At 34.0% G+C, this 25,346-nt stretch overlaps 1 protein-coding gene across 1 annotated transcript; it reads left to right on the forward strand.

The window, feature by feature from the left end:
- Window positions 1–15,986: 15,986 nt before the first annotated feature.
- LOC134254933 (nose resistant to fluoxetine protein 6-like) lies at window positions 15,987–24,860 on the forward strand. The gene is made up of 15 exons (XM_062737463.1): window positions 15,987–16,745; window positions 17,415–17,611; window positions 17,797–17,878; window positions 17,999–18,104; window positions 18,368–18,627; window positions 18,751–18,918; window positions 19,053–19,149; window positions 19,252–19,344; window positions 20,594–20,759; window positions 21,257–21,336; window positions 22,064–22,189; window positions 22,521–22,641; window positions 23,063–23,252; window positions 23,388–23,530; window positions 24,520–24,860. The coding sequence occupies exons 1-15, from the start codon at window positions 16,034–16,036 to the stop codon at window positions 24,640–24,642; spliced, it is 2,664 nt and encodes an 887-aa protein (XP_062593447.1). The 5' UTR covers window positions 15,987–16,033; the 3' UTR covers window positions 24,643–24,860.
- The last annotated feature ends 486 nt before the right edge of the window (window positions 24,861–25,346 follow it).

The raw sequence follows: 25,346 nt of genomic DNA on the forward strand, positions 1-25,346 counted from the left end.
CCTGTAATAACTGTGTTATCACTCATCAATAGCCCCAAAACTTTTAAATCTTTGAGTACAAAGTCTCTCAAGGAGACGCAATTTGGTGAGTAATTTTTACATGCATTGTATTCAGAAGAGTACAAAGTTTAATATTTCCACTGCACCTAGGTGCGACTTTTTGCATATGTTGAAAAAATAACACATTTGAGAAAAAAGTCTGACAAAATACCTTAATCAAGCTATTCTGAATAGCTTAATAAAGCTATATAGCTAAATCAAGCTATATAGCTTAATCAAGACATTGTGCCGGACCTGACTGAATCTCATAATACGCAGTGTTCCCTCTGCAGACTCTTTATTAGTTACCATGTACTTGCTTTCATTTCCTCTTTAAATTATTAATAAAGTACTATAGTTTATGTCTTTCCTGGTCACCGTATTATTTATGGAGGAATTGTTTTGTTTTAGGCGCATATAAACTTGTTTGCAGCAAAGTATCAAAAAAATTCATATCGTTATTTACCGCCCTTTTTTGCAAAATTTCCACATCTGGTATCTCTGTCTTTGATAAAAAACACTTTTTATGAGGATAATGAGCAATTAGAACTGCAATTACATCTGGTAGCACAGTTGACACCTTGATTATTACCTGTTATCAGTGGCAATAAGCAGATTAGCTACCGGTAAAACACTGCATGACAGCCATTTTTGTTTTGACTTGTCGGTATTTTACAAATCGAAGAAGGTAAAAAATCCGGATATTTTCGAAATCGGTAGAAACAGCAATTAAAAAAATAGAGAGAGACATGCGATGGGGAGGTTTCAGAATTGGTAGACTCTCGATAAAATCAAAGTTGACAGCTCACCTTCTTCTACCATTCTGCACATGTGTTTTTTTTTTACGTTTCTGACTGATTTGCTTTTATAAAACACAGGTTTGACACGAGCGGATTGAAAAATTCCGATTTTATTTTTTTTTTGAAATGCAAATTTTAAGAGTCGGCGGATCCGTAAAACTAAAAATCAAATTATGGTCGCCTAATATAGCTTTTTCCTGTGCCTGCTGGCCTAAGAATAAGGACGTTGTGGCCCTTTGTCGCGATCTCCATTTTCCCCATACTTCTTGATTAGAGAGTTACATTGTGTACAAGTTATTTACAGAAAGTGACCAATCAGATCACAGCTTTCAATTTACTCCGGAAGAACAAATGGAAAGAACTGTCGCCAGATCCAAATATCGTAAAAAAGAGCATAGTTGTATGACTAACAGTGCGCCCGTTGATTAGAATTTGACTGAAGAATATAAAAATTGAATCTATACTCTACTCACTCCTACTTGGTTGGCAGCGCAAGTTGCTAAGAAACTAGACAGAAAGTCCGGTCTAAAATCTGTGGTCGTGAATTTCCTATTTTTAGATTCCTCCCTTGTGTATTTCATAGTAGGGGTAACTATATTAAAAGAAGATAAATATTTCGTGACAAGCCCCTGTGCTGATATAACAATTTACCCACTGTAGCATTTTTGATTCCCACTCAGTCAAGCAAAACTTTGCATATGAGAGTATGTCTGTAAACACTTTGTCTGGTTGTCCTCAGTTTAAATTGTTGCTGCCATTTGCAGAAAGCACACGTTTGGGGAAATTAGTAAATTCCAGGCACTGTGCTAAACAATGTTCAAATGTTAGCCCACCTCTAGCTTGAAAACCACTAAATATTGTGTCTTGTCTAATTTTAAATTGGATAGTGTTCATTATCTGTGTTAAATTCCCCTAAATGGCAATTGTAAGAATGTCCCATGATTCATATGTGAATCTTCCTACCTTTCTCCATTATGTTGTGGGCTGTTTGGACAAAGCTGTCGAATCTTGGAAATTTACCAATATGCATTTACTTCACTATACAAGAATGAAATAATCCAGTAAAGTTATTTAATGATGGTCTACTTCAGGAAATCCATACATTTTAAATGGAAAACATGATGATTTTTTATGTACATAAAGTCAATGGTTTTTGTTTTCCCTCTAAATTAGTGAGACATGAAAAAAATACATGCTTCTGATTGGTTAATATACAAAGATTTGGCTAATTCCCCAATAGATGCCAAATAAGCATTACGTATAACATGTTTTTGATTTTTAAGAAAAACAATATCTAGTACCAACTAAAACACATGATTACATAAATGCTATTATTTGACAATAGTGCTGTATTAGGTAGAAAGAATAAATACACATGACTAAAAAATGGTATAAAAGATAAACCCTAGTCCTCCCTGCTGTTAAACCTTGGCGCATTGACATCCTAAGGAGTGTGCCATAAAGGAAGCAATTCTGTGTAAAGTTTGTAAAATTACCACAGATTTAACAGATTCTCCATATCGCAGGTCTATAATAAATTCTACTAAATGACTGAAAATAATGTCAGCACATTTCTCAGGTTTGCACAAATCATTAGAAGCGGCATGAATTATGAAAACATCTAGGCAGTTTTCCCTTAACTAAGCGAGTCCCAACATGTTAATCCTCTCTGTAACAAAATTGAACTTCATCCCTAGGCTATGCAAGTTCAAGTTTTTGTTCACCCGGCTGTCCTAATTGTTCAAACAAAATGTTCAAATCTCTGCACAAAGGAATGACCAAGAATGATAACTCGTTTGGTCATCACAAATGTGTTGCTGTAGGAAAGGAGGTAACACGAACAGCCATTGGTCAGTCAGTTTGTAAAATGGTAAAATTCACATCTTACTTGCAATTCTCAATCTCAACATTGCAACATCAACTGGAGAAATGTACATATACCCAAAGAAATTGTTAGAACACAATGAGAATACACTAGTCCAAATGTCCTCAAAATCTCCTCCCTTCTAAAATTAAAGTAAAACAATCCTCAATAAAGATACATTTTGTGATGGCAATTCTCAATAAAGCTACCACTTGTGGCGGCAATTCTCAATAAATATACTTTTTGTGATGGCAAGTCTTCATAAACATACATTTTGTGATGGCAATTCTCAATAAAGATACCACTTGTGGCGGCAATTCTCAATAAAGATACCACTTGTGGCGGCAATTCTCAATAAACTTAAGATACATTTTGTGATGGCAATTCTCAATAAAGATACCACTTGTGATGGCAATTCTTAATAAAGATACCACTTGTGATGGCAGTTCTTAATAAAGATACCACTTGTGACGGCAATTCTTAATAAAGATGCATTTTGTGATGGCAGTTCTCAATAAAGATACAACTTGAGTTGTGACAGCAATTCTAAATAAATATACATTTTGTTATGGCAATTCCTAATGAAGATACCACTTGTGGCGGCAATTCTCAATAAACTTAAGATACATTTTGTGATGGCAATTCTCATTAAAGATACCACTTGTGGCGGCAATTCTCAATAAAGATACCACTTGTGGCGGCAATTCTCAATAAACTTAAGATACATTTTGTGATGGCAATTCTCAATAAAGATACCACTTGTGATGGCAATTCTTAATAAAGATACCACTTGTGACGGCAATTCTTAATAAAGATACATTTTGTGATGGCAATTCTCAATAAAGATACAACTTGAGTTGTGACAGCAATTCTAAATAAATATACATTTTGTTATGGCAATTCCTAATGAAGATACCACTTGTGACGGCAATTCTCAATAAAGATACAACTTAATTGTGATGGGATAGTTCCTTGTATAACAGCTAATATATGGTGTTTTCTTATTTTTCTTTTAGAGAATAAATTCAGCCAATGTTTACAAATAAAATGTGAATTTAAAATTATTCTAATGACAGCTAGGTGCCTGCACAGAGCATAGCTGAAACTATTTTAAGAAAGTGCTGCATATGAACAAAAATTGAACACACTGTGAAACCACCATAAACAATTTATATGTATAAATGATGTCAGGAAGTCTGGTTATTCCTTTAAACATACAGTGAAGGCCAAATGAACTCAGACATTCTTTAGTTATACAGTTATTTCAAAATTTTCTACATCTTAATTAAGATCTTTAAAATCTGGATAAGAGTCCATAAACTCGGGAAGTCTACGAATGTAGGAATATCAGAACAGACAGATCTCTTGTTGTCCAAATTCTTTGCCAGTGTAGACTTGAAAGGCATGGGTATATCCAGTATTGGTTTTGGCCATGGTCCACAGCTTTATGCCCCATTTTATCAGCATGGCTGGCAGGTTCCAACAAATCCCAGACAATCCTTGTACTTTATCATACTTTCGTCTGTGGTGACATTTCCATAGGGAGTATACAGTTCTTTGACTTTGTTATTCAAGAAAGTAATAAACCTTCGTACATTCCACACTTTTTCTTGTTGATTTGGTTAATATCCAATGTATTGTAAATGGAGGTATCTCCATATTTGCGTAAAGAGGTCTCTGGACATGATTCTCCTAAAAGAAGTTGTCAGAAGCCACTTTGTTTGTCTCCAGTAGTCATTGTAGTCATTTTTCTATCAAAATCTGAAAAGCAAAATAAACTCCCTCTAAGCTTAGAAGCTAACACCGAGTCCACAGGTAATGCTTATCTCCCTTTTATATACACTTGATCACTGTCCTCAAGTGTAGCCAATTTTGACCAATTTCAGTAAAAGATTGCTTGACACACTCTAAACTGCTCATCATAATTTCTCCATCCCATGCGCCAGTTTGGCTACCCTCCCTGGATGTCTTTGAATATAAATATGCATAAATAAAAGAAAAGCCTCTGTCTATCTATCGATGGTTGTGAGTTTTCATTTAAAAACTAGCTCCCCCTTATTGTTTAAAACAAAATTACTCCCTGCAGCAAATTGCTGTAGTTCTGCACTACCCTTTGTCAACAGGGCGAAATTGATATAGTTCTTAGCCAAATTTTTTTGTTTTAAAGAAAGTAGAACATGGGCACCTATATTGTCCCCAGCGCAAACCTCCATGTTTTGCATCATCCCAAAATTATCTGCCGCTGACATGGCAGCTTCCTCCAGGGCAAGCCACGAAGTAGTAAAATCTAATTGCCTACAATTAATACTAGTAACAATTAGCTCATACTTAGCTCCTCTGCATTCCCATGGAAGCTTGAATAACTTCCTCCCTGTCCTGGGTACCAGTAACGAGCAGCTCGGTCTCAGGATCTGCCCTGGCTTCAGCGTGGCAGACAGCAGCTAGATGTCTTCTCCTCCCTCTGCCTTTCTCAGTTTCTGCTGCCTGGCTCCCTTGTTCTGATTGATTGCCTTGATGGACTTTGCGCTGGTTTGGGACTTCTTGGATCTTATATTTTATATAATTTAAAACTATGTATTATTGATTTTAAAAATTATTATATCTAAATAATTGTTGTCCCCCAAACCCAAGGAATCTGGCATACATTTCTAAAAAAGAGAGAGAGAGTTTCAATTCTTAAATTAATTATCAATATGTTAATGAAAAAAAAAAGATATTGATTGATAAATAACGTCAGGTTGTCTGTATAAATCATATCCCAGTCCTTTGTCACTGTGTGTACTCCTTTGCAAAGAAAGAGAGGACTAATTCTCACTATTGATATAATACATGTACTGATATAATAAATAAAATATAATTCTATTATAAATCCATCGCTTGTTTGACCTTACTCACCAACACTTCCTCCTTAGGTTCACGTTATCTTCTACCCTCAATGTCTTTCTTGTCTTGGCTCTAGAACCTGCACCTCTGTTTGATACATCCTTACTCTTTCGTTTGGAACATGTTTTTTTTTTTTTGGCCCAAGGCATTTTTCTGTAAAAGACTTGATAAGCAAAAATCTATTAGTAAATGGGTCAGATAGTTTGAAGTTTAATATCATTGAAAATGCAGTGTTTTTGCACAACCTGAATATCCTCTGTAATATACCTTCTCCCTGAGATTCAGACCAAGATTGACCTTGAAATGCTCAGATTTATTCATGAACCTCTGCAGACAAACAATAAATGAATGGCCGAGAATCAGAACACTATTCTGCATACGCAAGTTATAAAACTTGTAAAACTTTTACACCACACTTTTTGGAGCCAAAAATTATTTTAATAGGGGTGAGGTAGCTGCAGAACTGTATTTTTCTGCTTGAAAAAAAGAGAACATTATATTTAGATCTAAGCATTGTAAAAAAAAAAAAAAAAAAAAAAAAAAAAAATTATACTGCCAATTTTTGCTTGCTCACTTCTAGTATCATTTCTTGTATTTTATGCTTTTCCCTGCTGTAGAAGTGGTATCCAATTATTTATTATTTTATCGCAGAAAGGTGTAACTCAAACAAATGGTAAATTGAAATTAATTTTATTAAGTGTGGTGATATTATGGGCACAGCTATTATGAATAATTTGCTTTCAAATGCAAAGCAAAGTAAATGGGCAATGGGCCGCCAACAACAAACATGCCCCAGTTCAAAAGTATATATAACATCAAAGCAAAATACAATCACATTGCAAGGTCATAACCAAGGTCAAAGTTCATAGTGGTAGGTCAAAGTTCATCAGTATCAAAGTTCACATTTTAGCATGATCAAGTAAGTTCACAACAACAAACGAACAAACAAAATACCACAACTCTGGAAGCATTTAGATCACATAAATTTCCTTAGATACATGAATGCATGAATTTTTTGGCTCAAACATCTATACAGATTGCACATGTTTTATAATTTAAAAATTATACATACCCGAAGTGAGTTTTACAATAAAACAACATTAATTTAGAAGATACTTTTACTTATATTTTGATATTTATTGAATAAAAATTAAAATCTAATTCATTAAACATTCACTGAGTTAGTCCAGGTTGTCTCTTTAATCACCAGCACCAGTCCCTGTGTGTACTCCTTTGCCAATAAAAGAGAGGATTACAGTGGTTAAGGGTACATTTTTTTAATACTATTGTAATAAAAATTAAGATAATACTAAATTTAATACCATTATAATAAAATATAAAATGATATTAATTCAGGTTGTCTTTATAAATCACATCACTGTCTCGAGTCACAGTATGTACTCCTTTGCCAATAAAAGAGAGGACTACATTGCTTAAGGGGACATCTTCTTAATACTAATATACATGTTATAAAAATAAAAATTACACTAATTATTAAATACCATTATAGTAAAAATTAAATTAGAATTTAAAATCAGATTGTCTTTATGAATCAAATCAACTTCACGTGTCACAGTATGTACTCCTTTGCTAATAAAACAGAGGACTACAGTGCTTTAATGCCATTATAATTTTTAGAAAAAAAAAAGTTAAAATTATACGGGAAATTAATACCTTTTTAAGAAAATTTAGGTTTTAATAAATTATCAAAACCACTTGCCAACAAACGTAGCCTTGTTATTTACTATTGCATACAGATAAAAGCGTTGTGCCTCAATTAAACAACGGCTAAGTCACCGCCACGGCATCACGTGACTTCTATTAATAGCAAAAAATTTCATTATTTAAAAAGGTGGCAGTGGAACAACAATATCTTCAGTGATTTTTTTTTTGATAAGCTCCCTATGCTTTCTTTGTGTATGTAATATAAATGTAAAATTTATAGTCTCTCGAATGTTTTACCACTGGTGTGAGGATACAAGTTGTGTTGTCTATATAAATAATTTCATTCCACACATTCACAGTGAAACCTTACCCTTTTTTGAATTTTATGGCAAAAAATATTGAATGATGAAAGAAGTTCTGATTGAATCAACTAAATCTATGATTTTTACATCATAAAAGATACCAAATCAGTCTTCACGAAAACTCACTGGTTTGTCAAAACGCCAGTGAATTTTGATGTCCTGTGAAAACAAATTCAAGAAGTATGTTTTGATATATACACAGTCAACATTTATTTCAACTGACTTACTTGCGTAAATTTCATTAATATATAAAATAACAAGAATAGATATGGGTTACCCCATATCCAAAGATATTCGACTTTTAGATTTAATATGCTTATCAGTGAATATAATCGATGAAAATAAATTATCATACCTGTATAATTAATTGAACTCCATATGAATTTAACACAATATCACCCATATTTCCTTTTACATAGGCCTACATGAACCTGTGTCTACAAGACCAACATTGCCTTGATCTTACACAAATTCTGGAGCTGTTACACGACATGATCAATTTCAAACGTTACTTGATTTACACATATGAAGTTACGATGGCAGACAAAATTTCAATCATAATAGACTGTTACATTCATTAATAAAAATTAAAAACCTGTTGAACTATATATTTTGTTAATGTTTGCATCTGCAACAACTTGTGTTTAAAATCATTTTCTAGAGAAAATTACATCGCTAAATACCAATATTGAAAACCTTTTTTGTTTTGAAAATTACTGAAATATGCTAATGTATTCGTCGCAGATTTACTTACATTATTCAAGTATTATATAAAATGGTAAGCCTATCTGAACTGCGTACAGTGCTTTAATGCCATTATAATTTTTGCCACACAAAAACAGTTTACAAATTGTACACACGTGAGCAGTATCCAAGAAATAAGTTCAGGTCATTTAATAATATACACACACAGAATGATTTATTTTTTCCAAAAAGGAAATTGTATGATAATTAACAGACTATAAACATGTACTGTGTCAATTGTTGATATAGTATTATCAATTCATCGGTGAAAAAATATGAATCGAAGAATGACCTAAATATTCTCTATTATCAAACATGTAAAAAAAAAAAAAAAAAAAACAACGGTAGGAATATTGATATTTTTTATTTGCATTTCGGGGGCCAAGTTTGATTAACAATATTTTGACGTTATTTTTGATTTCTTTAACGTATGAAATACACAACTTCACTCTTATCATGAACAGTAATGTTGGTGGCAATCATGATGGAACTATTTCAGTGATTTGTTTTCTGCCGCTGAAAACAATAATATATCTTGCAGAGATAGTATGCATTGATCGAATATATTAAAAAGATCAAGCACGTGTTGTTGAATCGTATTATTATAACCATATTATAACATGGATGTATTACGTAACAACCGGAAGTAGCTAGTAATTATTAACTAGTACGTAAAATGTGTTGTCTATATAAACAAGTTACCGAAATGCGACAAAGGGCGAAAAATGTGGTATCTCAAAAGTTGAAATACGTAAACATGTATAAATTTACAGGCATGAAAAAATTTTATATTTGAAGTAAGGGGCCAGTAAAAATTTTGGTGGGCTAGTAAATTTTAGAAGTTCACTGGTCCGACTGGCCAGTTAGTTTGAAAAGTTTTCATAAAAGATTCCAAATGATTCAAAAATAAATGTCTTACTTTGGCACATGGTTTCCCCAAATGTCACATTTGGTAAGGATGCAGACGCAAAGTTTAAAAGCTGATTATATATCTCAATAACACCATGGTTGTATCCTGGTGGCAATTTGTAAGGGTCCCGTCAGGGAAGTTGACCAACAATTACATGTTGCACACCTGCACTGTAAATCAGAAATTTTGTAAAAGAAATGATATTTTTTACTTATCTTTGTATAAACCAAATAAACTAAAAAAATTATTTCAGGTTCTTTATATAATTAAATCCCCATCACCAGTCACAGTGTGTACTCCACTATATATATCATTATGAAAAACATGAAATGATGAGCATGTATTCCAACAAAATAAAATAATAATTAATTTAGGTTGTCTATATAGATAAGTTGCCTTCAGAATTCACAGTGTGTCCTCCTTTATAGATCTGTAGATTCCTTTGATGTAAAAAAAAATGATATATGAAATGACAGGCTTTTTTTCAACAGAATAAAATAATAGTATCATTGATTTTTGGAGCTTATATAATGTAAACTAATTCTCTCAGTTTCTTTATTCAATATTTGGATTTGCTCTTCTCATGGGCACTAGTTGGTTAAAGTCCTCTACATTGGCTGTAAATATCCAAAGAATAAAGAAATAATATATCTTTAATTTACTGAAATTAAAAAGCTTTGAGTCGAGCCATTTTTAGGCAGTTGGCCCAGATGGAAAACAATTGTTTATTGCCTTTATTCAGGTTTTCATGCTTTGGTTTTGAGGGACCTGACTTAAAAATCAATTGTCCGTCATCGTAATCAGAGAGAATTCTTTCCGTTTGGAAGTTTGCTGTCATATTTGCAAATTCTGTAATATCTAAGTAATTAGAATTTGAAGATGAGGTGAAAGAGATTTCAGATAAATTTGAGGGTCTTGCCAAGAAAACGTACCTGTATTTTCCTTAGCTGCGCCCTACATCCACCATAGGATAGGGGCTGATGTCCGGGCTGTTGAGCAAACGATAATTGTCCTAGAACATTACGAATAAAGTTATCTGAGGACTGGTCACAAAGCGAAGTCAGGTCCTAAAGGAAACATGTTTTTAATGTAATACAGTAATAGGTCTTTTGGCCCATAGGCACCAAACAAAAATTCAAGCAAGTTTGGTGCCTGTGCTTTGGCCTACCGGAATGTTAGTGTCAAATAAATCATCCTTCGTGAGTAAGGAAAGGGCCTCCTTACTGTCGTAACCGATGTTGATCAGAGCGTTTGTAGTCGACAATTTTTTGGCCATAGCCCACTTTTGAACTGCCTCTTCACCGATATTCATGGAAATTTTGATCTCACCATCGGACTCTATTTTGAATTATGAAACCGTAAGTCAATGAAATTATAAGCAGACACATGATCAATCTTTGATTACACACGATATTGAAAGAGTTTTTGAAAAAAAAGTACATATTAAAGTGCCTTATCCTTTTAATATATCAAATGAACTAAAAAAATGAATGTAGGTTGTCTGTATAATTAAATCCCCATCACCAGTCACAGTGTGTACTCCACTGTATGTCTTTATGAAAAATCATGAAATGATGAGCATTTCAACAAAATAAAATAATAATTGATTTAGGTTGTCTATATAGATAAGTTGCCTTCAGAATTCACAGTGTGTCCTCCTTTATAGATCTGTAGATTCCTTTGATGTGAAAAAAAATAATGCATGAAATGACAGGCATTTTTTCAACAGAATAAAATAATGGTGTCATCAATTTTTGGAGCTAATATATGTAAACTAATTCTCTCAGTTTCTTTATTCCATATTTGGATTTGCTCTCCTCATGGGTACTAGTTGGCTTGTCCTCTACAGTGTCTGTAAATATCCCAAGAATAAAGAAATAATGTATTTTTAATTAAATGAATTTAAAAAGTTTTGAGTCCAGCCATTTTTTGGCAGTTGACCCAGAGGGCAAACAATTGTTTTAAGATTAATTGCCTTTATTCAGGTTTTCTGTATAGATAAGTTGCCTTAAGAATTCACAGTGTGTCCTCCACTATATATCATTATGAAAAATCATGAAATGATGAGCATGTATTTAAACAAAATAAAAAAATATATTAATTCTGGTTGTCTATATAGATAAGTTGCCTTTAGAGTTCACAGTGTGTCCTCCTCTTTAAGACTGTTGGTTTCTTTTATGCAAGTACATTGTACTTAAATATCATGACCCATCAGAAGATGATTGGCATTTATTACATTTTTAACGGTGACATATTGTAATATATTCACTAAATTGAATAAAATTGATACTCTGTCACAGTATGAAAGGATATCTAAATGATATCCTTTCATATTGTGACAAATATCAGAAGTGTGATGAAACTCTTGATTTTCCTTCCCATAACAGACTGAGAGTAAAAAATCTTCCTTGACCTGATTGATATATGATAGATAAAAATAGATAAGCCATTCTGACAGAGAAAAAAACCAAACTATCAAAGTTACTCCATTATGTTGCTAAAATCCATGTTCACTTCACTTAGCTATGATGTCTTTACCACTGAATTATGATGTCGTGAAGCCTATGACCGTATTACAATAGGAAGATTGAACATGATCAAAGAAAATGTAATAAACAGAAAATTCAATGTTTTGTGATTGAATATGGAATTTATTTCATTCGTTCATGAGACGGGATTTTTAAAATATTTTTTACTCCTGCTTCGCAATCCTGAAATAAATTTCACATTCAACTACAAAATATTGAATATTCCTATGTATTTCAGCAGAGTAAAATATTATATAACTGAGTTAATATTATATTGCTCAAGTTGTTCTGAAATAATGCAATTAGCCCCTTCACGGTAACTGCTGTACTGCTCTTTTGCAGGGCAAAATGATATAGTTTGGTGAAATATGATGTAAAAGTAATTGTTAAAAATACGTCATTTAATTATTTCTCAACAAAAACTTCACCAAACGTTATTATTTTGCCCTGCAAAAGTGTAGTACCACAGTTACTGTGAAGGGGCTAATAAATTTCTTGTGAATATTCTGTATTTATAATACTGTATATCCAGTTTAATCGCAATTATCTATTTTTCGCTTTTTTTGTGATCATTTTTAGTTCAGAATATAAAACATGCAGAAATTATGTCAGCTATAATGTGACATAAAACATTCCATTTAAAAAAAAAAATCTTTAATTGTAAAAAATAACTTTCACAAAATAAAAAATGTACTAATCTACCCCTTTTTCGCAAAATTTCCACCACACGAAAAATACCGGATATACGGTATAAAGCTGCTACTGTAACTTTCTGAAGACTTCCCAGATAATTCTCCATATAACTATAGCTTTTTACCATGTGTTAGCAATGATCAGCCCAATTAGGCAGGCTTTATTGTAATATAGTATTCTTAATATTCTCTGGCAGTGTGTACACATACCTTAAACTACTAGACAATGACAAATCTGAAAATTCATACCTTTAATTATTTTGTTAACTTTTGGCATTAAACGTTCTAAATGTGTATAAGAAATACATGTATCCCAATCGTCATGTATCTGGTTGGTTATAATTTGCACAGATGGCGTGAAGGTGAACCAGTTCTAACAAATAATCGTAGATGACTTTATTATAAAGTTATAATGTAGTCTGAAGGAAGTGAATATAGCCATATGTAGAAATCAACTGATAAATTATTTATTTTGTACATTTATTTTCTATTTTTTAAATATTGCCTTTTTCTTATAGTAAAAAATAAGTAATTAATTTCAAGTCTTGTGTGCTAGTGAACACGTGCAAGTGCAATGGGTTTGATTGGTCTGTAAATATGTATATCTATTGAACATTTAAAAGGAGTACTCTTTTTTGCATATTCAATAAAGAAATGTTTCTGTAAAAAAAAAAGTACTTACATATTTATAAATCAAGACCCAAGTATCTATGTTAGTGAAGCAACTGACTGTTGTCTTAAATATCATCCATTATCATTCTAAGTTGAAGTCATGTACAGTAAACAGAAAGTGTTTTGTAAAACCTTTCAAATTATCTTAGAAAGTTGTAATATAAGTAAAATTAGATGATCTGAATCTGCTATCACTTCTTAACCATCTAATAACATCCCTTTCAGGGTCTTGTGAGAGACCTCTTGATTAATAGCCAATGAAATGAAAACTGCCAAAATCTTGGCCGGTATTTCTTTTTCACAGGCAAACCTAAAAGACAATTAGTTGCATGGAAAACAAAATTATTGCAAAGGCTATCCTAGGCATGAATGTTATAGTTAAGTTTTTTTTGTTTGCATATTACTCACGTTTAGGGTGTTTTAATATGTTTGAGATGTGGTTGTGGATTCAGAACATTTAATTTTAATTAGATTTAACTTAGTATTTGCAGCAGTTTTGTCCCAATTATTGTTTATGTTACAATCAAAGATCATTCATTAGGATTTTGAATGCAATTACACTGTAGCTTATTTCTGAGTTTCCTTTGGATAATACAGTACTTTTAATCACACAAACATCACACAAACATTCAATGCCTCAAGTTTTCATTGAAAAAATCATAAAGATTACTGGAAATCAATGTTAGTTATTTTAACTTTCTTTAAAGTTGTAATGATTTTTTCATTAACACAGAAAATTAAAGAAATGTACGTAAGTGTAAAGATATTAGACTTATGTTCATTGATTTGTATATGCTTATGACTTGTAGTATAAGTTAGGTAATTTTTTGTAGTTATCAGACTCCTGGTTTATGAAATAAGAGCACATGATAAGCTGTCAGTTATAATTATACTTGTATATATCAAAGGGCTATACTTATATAATATTGTGTTGACCATTGTTCTAGTAAGCTCCTCCTTGACTTTGCTTGGTACACCAATATTAAATCTTCTCTTTGTTTAATCATCAGAATTTTTTTAATAATGTCAAGATATATTTCTGTTATTTTACTAAGAAACAATTTTTTGGGGCTTGTACACAATGTATTTTAATTAATTTGTACAGTTTACTCAGTGTGACATGTAATTTATAAATATTCATGCAGATTAATAAAATAAATGTTTTATGCAATTTTTGTGTGCTTTTGTCTCTCCTGATCAAAAGAAATGCTTTCTTTTCCAGCAAGCAATAAGTTAATATTTGATTTTTTTATTTTTAAAAAAATGGGTTGGATAGTTTATGAAACTCAAATTCTAAAATAGAAGGACTGATACACCTTTAAGTTTTTCTGATACATTTATCATAGAGACTTGTGTCTGTTATTTAAGCCCTATGTGGCCCAGTCAGGTTAAGCTGCTGCTGTAGAGTTGAAGAGAAAGAAGTTGATCCCTACTTTTCCAGTTTGAATCCACTGCAGGATGTGTGGTCCTTTGGATGAGACCATATAAACCAAGGTCCCATGTCACAGTAGGTGTTGGCACAAAAAAAGGTCCCTCACTGCTCAAGGGATGCAAGTCTAAAGTTTATTTAGGTCTAAATATGAATCCTTCCATCAGCAAGTGGGAAGGTCTCCATATGAGTGAGAAATTCTCCAGAGGGATATCTGTCCAAGTAAAAAAAATATATACAATCCCCACGAATGAAACTGTTATACCTGAAAGGGTTTGAACCATTTTGTTTTTGCTGTAACTGTCAACAAAAAGTTTAAACTTGCCCATATGTTTTTAATGCTTGAAGATCTTTCATATTTCTCTTGAGTATTCCTTGGGACAAGAATTTTTATTTGGATACAAACATATTTGATTAAGCATTGACTAGAATAACAGATTGAAAGCCTTAGGCTTACACTTATTTTCTGATTTTTTGGAAGTTCCAAGCTTTTCAAAAGAAGGTTTATTAAAATGTGATGTCCAAAATGAGGGTATTCGAAGAAAGGTCTTGTCACAAGAATACTCATGAAATAATAATGATATCAAAGCCTTAGCACCATCTTTTCTTAAGTTCAAAATATCTTGGATTTATAGACAGAAAGATAGACCAAAAACTATGCATGACCAAACCCGATTACGAAAGTATGAATTACTTCACTACAAATGTACATACTTTATAATTGCAGAATTTTTGCTCATTTGCGTCAAAGTATACAATACCTAGTACATGTACATGTATCTTAATTTTATCTAGGTGAAAAATCTGATGATGAAAACAAAAATGTTTATAACTGACATCACAATAGAGATATCGCCTTCCAGTGTTGATACGATGATGCGTTTCTTGCATAGTGATCTGCAGGGATGATACGGGTGTATTATTTGCTTTAGTATATTCCCTGGTAGACGTGTTCTATACGTTATTGTAATAATAAACATGTACGTTATGAACACAGTACGTGGCTTTTTTCCACATCAAATCCTATATCAGCACTCGAAAAACCGTCGGACCTTCGGTTCTCTGGCTAATATTGGCACTTGAGCTGAAGCAGGGTGTGTTATGGAACACTAGGAATCATGAATATGTAAAGAACCTGTTGAAAAAAAGAAGTGATGCAATATATTATCCGTATGTGTAATACTTTTATTAAAAACCAAAGAATGCAAAGTTGGTCTTAATTTGCTTGATTGAGAGTTCAAACTTCGATCTTAAATCATGTTTCTTTCGTATTGAAAATATAGCAACTGAACAGAATCATTTTTGGCGATCGCTGAATCACCAGGGTCAGGCCACCCTGTCAGGGCAACACCGGAATGTTTACCTTTGCATGATACATAGGGTATATAGATAACACCCTGTTCATTATTTCATTCGTACTCGATTTTCAACCATCTTTGACAATCATGGCGGCAACGCTGATTGCAGTGTTGGTGATCTGTGGGACAGCTATATCAAAAACGGAGTCTAAAACTACCAAGTTTTCCTATGTAGATCATATGTTTCATGCTCTTGAAGCAATCGAAGATAAAATTCAGTCCCAGAATGAACTTACTGCTCTCCTTCAATCACAAGAATTCTGGGATTTTACTGAACAGCTCAACATCAAACGTTCAGTGCTGCGGAAAGCAGCGCTAACTCCAAATAGTACGGCGTCTGCGAACGTCACCGAGAGTAAGCCAGCGGTAGGGAATGGGCTTCTCAATCTTATCGGTTCCCTCTTTGGTAATGGTAATGCTTCATCTCCAAACACGAGTCTAGCTGCTGCTCAATTAGGCCAGATAATAGGAGGAGGAATCTCACAACTGCTGGGATCTCTATTGCCTGGTCCCACACCAACTAATAGCTCCTACAAAAACGATACTGTCACCGTGGGTATCATAAAGACAACACCAAGTATACCACATTTATCGTCAAAACCACCAAACAGTGGGTTTCTACAAAACATAGGGAATATTGTGAGCAATTTTTTACCCAGAAGTAATGCCACCCCGTCAGAGGAGATCTTTGGGGGAATCAGAGAGGCTATTTTGGAATCCAACACTTCAGATACTTGTAAACAAGATGCTATAAGGGTTGCATATGGTCTCCAAACTCAACAACCATGGGCTTTAAAAAGTGAGTATTTGCAATTTGTCATGTTGCGTTATAAATCGTTTGATTGATTGATTGTTGTTTAACGTCCCTCTCGAGAATTTTCCACTCATATGGAGACGCCACCACTTGCTGGTGGAGAGCTACAAATTTTGTCCTATGCTCAGCACTCATGGCCATTGAGCAGTGAGGGATCTTTTCCGTGCCAGCACCTACTGCGACACAGGAACTCGGTTTATACGGTCTCATCCGAAAGATCGGTCTGTACATCCCACAGTGGGATTCGAACCCACAACGTAAGGATTTACTCCTTACTCTGCGACTCAAGAGCAGACGCTGTAACCACTGCGCCACGTAGGCGACAATAAATCGTTTGAAATAGTAAACGTGAGTATAGAGTTTGAAAGGAAGAAGGCGCTGCATTTCCTACAAATTATTTTTGCAACGTCAATATTTCATTTTATTTGCATTATATTGCCACTAAAGTTTTGACATTAAGTCAGGAATTGAAATTACATGTATGTCCAAACTGTTTGTTTAGTCATCAACAATTGAATTGTGACCATTCTGATCTTGAACTAAATCAATGCTGATGAAAATAACTGAATACACCAGTATAAGTTGAAGGCTACTAAAAGTAATACTTGATATTTTACTCCTCGTATCTTGCAAAACATGACTACATATTTGCAGTGTTTGATGCCTCAGCAAAGATTCCCACGGATTTGTTGAACTTTGATACCATATGGCCAGGATCGTACGATGAATGTTACAAAGAATACGCGGTGGCTGGAATGTTTCTCCGGCCCAGCGTCCATCTCCCGGCCGTGAAACCTCGATACTGTACAGTCAATGTCCAGCTGCCGATCCCAGGCCTCTCAAAGAGCGTGGTAAAATATAATGTGTAACAGTCATTATAATAATGGTATTAACTAGCTAGTAGCTATGTGAACAATTTATATTATGGATTTGAAATTTTAAACTTCCATAATTTAATTGTAGAAGTGAGAAAGGAAAACAATTAATTGTCATATTGCACCATCTGAAATGCAAGTGAATACTTTTTTTTTTACAGATAACATCGGGTGCATTGCAGATTGGTACATGTTTACCCAAGTCCTGTAGTACCCAAGATACCACCATTCTCGCTAACCTTCGTAAGACCCACTGTTAAAAACACTTTTTAGCAATCGAAGTTAAGCAATGTTTTTAAATCTGAATGTACCCGGGGTATGTATCGCCTTGTTTTTTAACCTACAAGATGGTGTTTTTTAAAGTGTTGAAGTCTCTTCCACTTGGAAATATTTCCTTGTCTGCTTCTTTATCCATATGCCCACCAACCCCAGATGAAGTACCGTACGAAAATAAGGATATAGCCATGATGTAAGAATAATAAGTAAATTAAAAAAAACACCAAGGATTACACCATTAATCTAGATATGATATGTATAAAAAGTGATCAAGGTGTTTTAAAAGTACCTATGGAAACTTAGTTTTGAATATATTTTTGCGGTAAATACGTCTTTAGAACAATATTTTTCAATTCCAAAAAAATCTTTTAAATATCAATTTATCTGTAACAATAAGTAATTCAGCCGCTTTTCTTTGTTGCTTTTTTTTACCATTTGCCATTATATTTTTTTCAGAGTTTTGTTGTCAGTTTTGGGTTTTATCATCGTTGCTGGAACAATGTTCGAAATTATTGCAATTGAAATTCCAAAGTTTGTCAAAAGTCGTAAGGAAACACACGATGACACAATTCCAACAACTGTCACTAAAAATGGAACATCGAACGGGGATATTTACACCCTAAAAGGGAGCGCTGAATCCCCTCCAGCCTACGCCGAGAAAACGGTGAATATTCCAGTACCTAAAGAAAAAGTGGATACCAGGAAGAAGAAGAGAAGTAGGCACAAATGCTTAGTTTACAAGTACTTGTTGTAGTGGAAAATGATTGGGGTGATAAATGATGTATCTTTATTGAACATAAGAACAGTTTTAAATTTGAAAAAAATGAATAACATTACAGATATCATCGCCAGAATCTTGTTAGCCTGTTCTGTGTATTGTAACGGTAAGAAGATTTTAAGCACATCACAGCCTAAAGGAGCTCTGTCAGCTGTCAATGGAATCCGATTCCTTAGTATATCCTGGGTCATACTGGGCCATACTTTGGGCACTGTAGTTGCAGTCTCACGTAAGTCAGAAAATGTTTATTGATATGTGGTCTAGACTCTTATTTTAAATTAAAAGTAGTTTGAAGGTATCCGACATGCTAAGCAAATGAATTCTCTTATCGTCGACTCGTCACGTATATTGTACTATTTGTAGGTAACGCAGCGAAATATGGCAAAGAATTTTTACAAAGAACATCAAGCCAGGCCATTGCTAATGCTCTCGTGTCTGTTGATACGTTTTTTGTCTTGAGGTGAGTTGATATTTAGACTGTTCGAACTGTATTAAAATATAAAGTAAACAAAACGTTTTTGCTTGACTTTTATGTCCAATGTATATTTTGTGTAATTTGCAGTGGACTCTTGACCACCTATCTCCTACTGAAAGAAATGAAGAAATCTAAAGGACGCATCAATTGGTTCATGTTCTACTTCCATAGATACTGGAGGCAGGAACGATAATACACACTCCATAATTTTTTCCACACAGTCAAAAAAAATTTCAATATGACAAGCAAAAAAAAAAAAAAAATAGAAAGCATACATTTCGTCAAAAACCTATTTCGGGGGGGGGGGGGGGGGGGGGGGGGGGGGGGGGGTAGTGGTGGTCTATTACCTCAAATCTTTCACTTTTCAAACACATGTCACATATATATGTTTACCAGTGGGGGGGTCAGTGTTTTCCAGGGGGGGTCCATGGTAACTTTTTTCTTGTTTTAGTATATACATTTTTTAACCTGGTAAATTCCAGGGGGGGTCCTACCCCCCCCCGTGTATAATTTTATATATAATATATAGAAAGCATACATTTCTTTTTCTTTACTCATTTCTTTGTCATACTTCTCAGAATTAGAATAAATGCATACGTGTATAATTTTATATATTTTAAAAGAACTATATACAATTGGAAAATACTCTCCTTTACTTGTTTTATTCCATGCTATCAAATCTTGACGATGTCCTTCTTTCAATACCGATATAGAGTTTAACAATGTATTATGTAGACGAACATATATCGTGATTGAGGGTTAGGGATTTAACATCTAATAAGACTCGGTCATTGTTTCATGGATTCTAACATCCTTGCCCATGTCCTTGACGTTTGTTATAAGTTAATGACATTGGAGATGTAACAAACCTTTGACAATAAAAGAAACTTGAGGTTAATGTTTGAATTTATTTCAATTAAGATACCATGATCCTACAGAAAAGGTTTATTTCTAATCATATTAATGACAATCAAACCTAAGTGTGTAAAATTGTAGTCACTAGACTGTCTAGTATATTTTAGTATACCCGGTTAATGTGAACACTGACCGGTAGACAGGGGATGCTTACTCTTCCTTTGCACCTGATTCCACCTCTGGTGTTTTTCTTATAAATGTCTGTGTTTGCTCTGCTTTCGATTTTTACTGTTACTATTGGCTTTTGAGTTTGATATGTGTGTATTGGTATATGAAATTTAAGACAATATTAGTACTGTGTTCCTGGAAAAGAGGTAGTACAAAAGGATGCTCGATGTTTTTACAATGCATTATAAGATTTAAAAAAAAACCTTTTTTTTTTTTGCTTAATTTTTTGCGGGTTTACAACTTTTCTGACCCCCCCCCCCATTACAGAATCACGATGATTTGTTAGAACGTTACTAGAGTGATTGAAGAGACTACATGTATATTAGATTTATTATTTTTCATTTAGACTGACTCCAATGTATATGCTTGTCATTGGACTGTATACAACGCTACTCAACCATGTGATATTCGGACCGTTTCGCCCTCCTGCATCACCCGGCATCAAGTGTGAGGAGAACTGGTGGATGAATCTTCTGTACATCAACAACTTTGTCGACAAATCAGACGATTTGGTAACTGCAAATGTCCGAGATATTTCAATTAAACAGATTGCTCTCTTGACTTTTGACATTTTCCACATCCTCTTTTTGAAAATGAACAAAATTTTAAGGGAAACAAGAGATGTTTGTAAAACACTTAATGTCCCTCCCCCAAATGATTGGAATAACTCTCTCCCCAATTGCTCGATTGTACCCAAAACAGAACTTGAACTAGATATTCATATGATAAATCTGTATACCAAATTTCATTTCAGTATGTTTAATGTCTGTGAAGAAAATAAAGGGAAACAGCAAATAATTGGAATTTTTCTAAGTCCAAAACAAAAATTGACCTAGATATTAATTCTTATGATAAATTTTTATACCAAATTTCATTTCAATATGTGCAACGGTTGTAAAGAAAATGAACGGAAACTTCGTGGACCGACCGACAGCAGCAAAATAATATGCCCTCCTTTCTTCCAAGGGGGGTATAAATATTAATCTTTATCCAATCTCTTCTTTTACAGTGTTTGGCATGGTCATGGTATTTGAACAACGATATGCAGTTCTACGTATTGAGCCCGCTGATGATTGTACCCTTGTTTTTGTAAGAATTCAGTATACCGGGTAATATGACTTGTGAATTGTAAGTTTGGGGGAGGGGGTGTATAGAATTTACACACATGTCCGGATAGGACCATAACGTTGTAATGGAATGGAGCAGGCCCAACATTACTTTTACTATTGAAAATGTTCATTGAAAGGCTGGTAGCCTTAGCCATAACTTTTCAACGTTAAGGGCTAGTACTCGCATACTTCACATATGTAATCCTTGTAAGAAGACCCATCATTGGATACCAAGAACTTTGACCCTTTGGCCTTGGAGTTTGACATACTTTTTAAAAAAAACCTTGATCATAACTTTTGAAGGGTTAGCGCAATTCATATTTAATCCTTGTTACAAGACCTTTCATTTGATATCAAGAATTATGACTCTTTGATCTTGACCTTGGAGATAGACCTACTTTTAAAATTGGTGACCTTGGCCATGACTGTTGAAGGCTTCCATACTTCACATAATTATGTATTCTTTGTGGCAAGACCTTTCATTGGATACCAGTTACCTTGACCTTGGAGATTTTCGTACTTATGAAAAAACTTTAACCTTGGCCTACTTTCATATTTCACAATTGTATTTCCAGTGAAAATACCCTACTTTGGATACCAATACTTATATTAAATTTGCATATAAGAAAAGTTTAATCTTCGCTATGTTGCCATACGGGGGCATCAGTGTGTCACAAATCCATCTTGTTATTTTTCATTATTGACAGCAAAGAGTTAATTGGAGTCATAATCTCGGTGGGATTTCTGTTGGCTGTTACTATCGCCTCTGGGGTGATTAGTTACGTCTACAAGATGCCGCCCACACCCCTTGGCGGAGGAGATGCGAGCACTGAGTAAGTAGAAACCATGGATGGAACGAAAAATTTCAATGTTAAACTTTCAAAGGTTCGCACACTTTTGCAGAGCCTTTTTCAACTTAATGTTCAGCATAACTTTCGAAAGGTTAATGCTAAAACTTTAATGCTTCACATATTTTCTGGAGGTATGGCCTTCTCTTAGGTACATTTACATGCAATGAAATGTTTTTGACCTTGGAATTTGATCTCTTGAATTGATGTTTAGAGATTCACTTGCATTTTAGAAAGTTATAACCTTTGCTATGAGCAGCCAAATGAGGACATCAGTGTTTCCATATACACATCTTAATTTTTTTTCTTTTTTCAGCCCCACTCATTACTTTGCTTTATACTACATGCGACCTTATTGCCGTATGGGACCGTATGTTTGTGGCGTACTCACGGGATACATCCTATACAAAACCAAAAACAAATGTCGAATCAACATCGTAAGTGTGATCCTTTATCAACACAAATTTGTAATATATAAGCCAATATTTGTATCATTTTCAAAAAAATCTTAATTCCAACCTAAATCTACATTTGTGTATTTCACATGTGAAAAAGTCTGCATTGACATGTGTGTCTTCATCTAAATTAATATTTTCAACTTTTTCTGAATTTCCATCTGCCATTTCAACACCCACCTATCCGTTTATTAACTTGGCCCCTTTATCTGATTAGGTACAGTATTGTGTGGACTCAGTTCATTTCAAGTAATCAGCCGGAGCATACAATGGGATAGGGAAACAAAAACTTAAGTTTTCACTGGTTTATCAAGGGGATTTTTTTCAAAATCTTCTACTGAAGAGTTCCAGTTCCAATATGAATCGTGCAATTTAGTGAATGAGCCTCTTGTTTTGCTTTCAGTATCTGAATTTCTTTGCATGGGCAATTGCTACAAGTTGTGCATGCGCTGTCCTCTACGGCCTCTATAGTGCCATCAATGGAGATGATCCTCTAAATGTCGAAGAATCGGCTGTATACAATGCATTACACCGAAGTGTTTGGGGAGCCGCGGTGTGTTGGGTCATCTTTGCATGTGCGACTGGAAATGGCGGTAAATTTAAAATGTTTTAATGTGTTTTCTGTTAAATGTTATTTAAAATAGTTATATCTTTTGCTTGCTCATTGCTTTAATACCAGTGAAAGTTTTGGCACAGACTGCTTTTAAAACTTCTCTGAAATTTTCAAGGATTCATCAACACAATACTATCGTGGAAGGTGTTCGTCCCGCTTTCCCGACTGTCCTATGCGGCTTACTTGGTTCACGTGATCATCATTTACGCCTATTTCTTCAGTCGTCGGATGCCAATCTACCTGACTGACCTGGAACTGGTAAGATCCAAATAAAGTTTGCAGAGATTAATCACTCGAAACTCCTCGGGTGGCTCCGTACCTCGCAAACTAACCTGTTTGCACAATCGCATCATCTCGGGTCTTTCCGTCAGAGGTCGGAAAAACAACCTCATTGACATCACCAGATGTTAAAAATTTAAAAAATACATTTCCTGTTTATTTAAATATAGGCTAGTTACAATACCACTGGTTGTAGGCACAGCTCTTTTATCAAACCCTTCTCTGAAATTTGTCAAGGGTTTGATCAACACAATACTCACACCCAGTGGATAAGCGTTTTATTATACTGATGTATGATAATTATAATTTCTGAGGTTTGAATTTTTTTTAGAGTAAGATTATACTGCAAGAATAATCTAAAATCCTGATGACGTCACAATGCAAATGAAGTTATTATGACATTATCAGTTTAAAAATTTATGGCTGGAAATCAAAATTGGCGGTAAAAATTGCATGAACATTTTCCGAGGGTGGATAGCAAAGACTATACCCCGGAGTATAGCTTTGCTATGTGTGGACTATAAAGGATATTTATTTTACCTTCTGAACATTGTATAGGAAACATTTTAACAGAAGTATAATAAACGGAGTTAGAAGTCCCTTCTATAGTATACCGGTATTTTAGGTAATATCATTACATTGAATAAAGTTAAACTCCATATTCTACAGATATAAGGTCTCCATGCATTTATTTCAAAGATCGTGAAAAGGGATGGTTGTCATGGCGTCTACCATATACATTCGCAGAAGGATAAAACGTACGCTTTGTACCATACTGGGATCTGCTATACATGTATATTCGAGATCGTTTTTCCGCTAGTCGGAAAGGCCCGAGAAGTTGCGATTGCTGTTTGAATGGAACGTAGCGGAGTCAGCCGAGGATTACCGATTGGAGATTAATACATTAACATTACAGTTTAAGACGAAAATCCTTTTGTTTCATTTAACAATATTAACGTGTTTTGCAGGTTTACCTGTTCCTTTCTAATCTGGTTGTGTCCTACGGTGCTGCCTTTGTGGTGTCGCTTTTGTTCGAGTCCCCCTTTATGGCCCTAGAAAAAGTTATCTTTCCCTCAAGAAATAGAAAATAAATCAAACTCTTGATCTTACTATGTGCAGTAACTCATATATTTAAGTATATAAATTTTTAATGATTTAATTTTAAAAGTTAAAAACAAATAACGGAAATATAAGTGAACAGAAACAAACAGACCCATTTCAGCACTGGACATCAACGCAAGCTAAGGGATTTCCATCCACAGCTCTCAAGGGAAGCGGAATAGACAGAAAAAAATCTTCATGGTCGCAAAATTGGCGTTGGATGGTTGGGAATTCAATCTCAATAGGACATGAAAAATTGTTAAAAAGTCAGATATATATGTTAGAGACGATTAAAATAATACTATAACAACTATAAACGAGTGTTAAATCTTTATCCACAGGAGTTTGGATTCACTTGCGTGTATTTCAATTCTCTGAATGATAATCCTTAATTTCAATCTTGAAATTTGTTAAATTTTTGTGAAACTATTAGTTTAAAAAGGTGGGTAATCGGTCAGGAATAGACAACAGAAAGGTTTATTCTACCTATATATTCACTTTTTGAAAATTAGGAAAAGGTAAGATTTGGGAATAGGAGGAAATTTTGTGTAAACAAAATATTTATAAATTACTGTGAAAACATATACTTACTGAATAAACAAAGTTAATGAACACCTGAGATGTTTATTTACTTTTTATGCCCCCGTAATCGAAGATTCGGGGGTACAATATATAGTTTTTGTCGTGTCCCTCT

Source organism: Saccostrea cucullata, unplaced genomic scaffold (genome assembly GCF_032062105.1).
Source record: "Saccostrea cucullata isolate Sc308-1 unplaced genomic scaffold, CSIRO_AGI_Scuc_v1 ctg1371, whole genome shotgun sequence".
In the NCBI taxonomy this organism is placed as follows: Eukaryota; Metazoa; Mollusca; class Bivalvia; order Ostreida; family Ostreidae; genus Saccostrea; species Saccostrea cuccullata.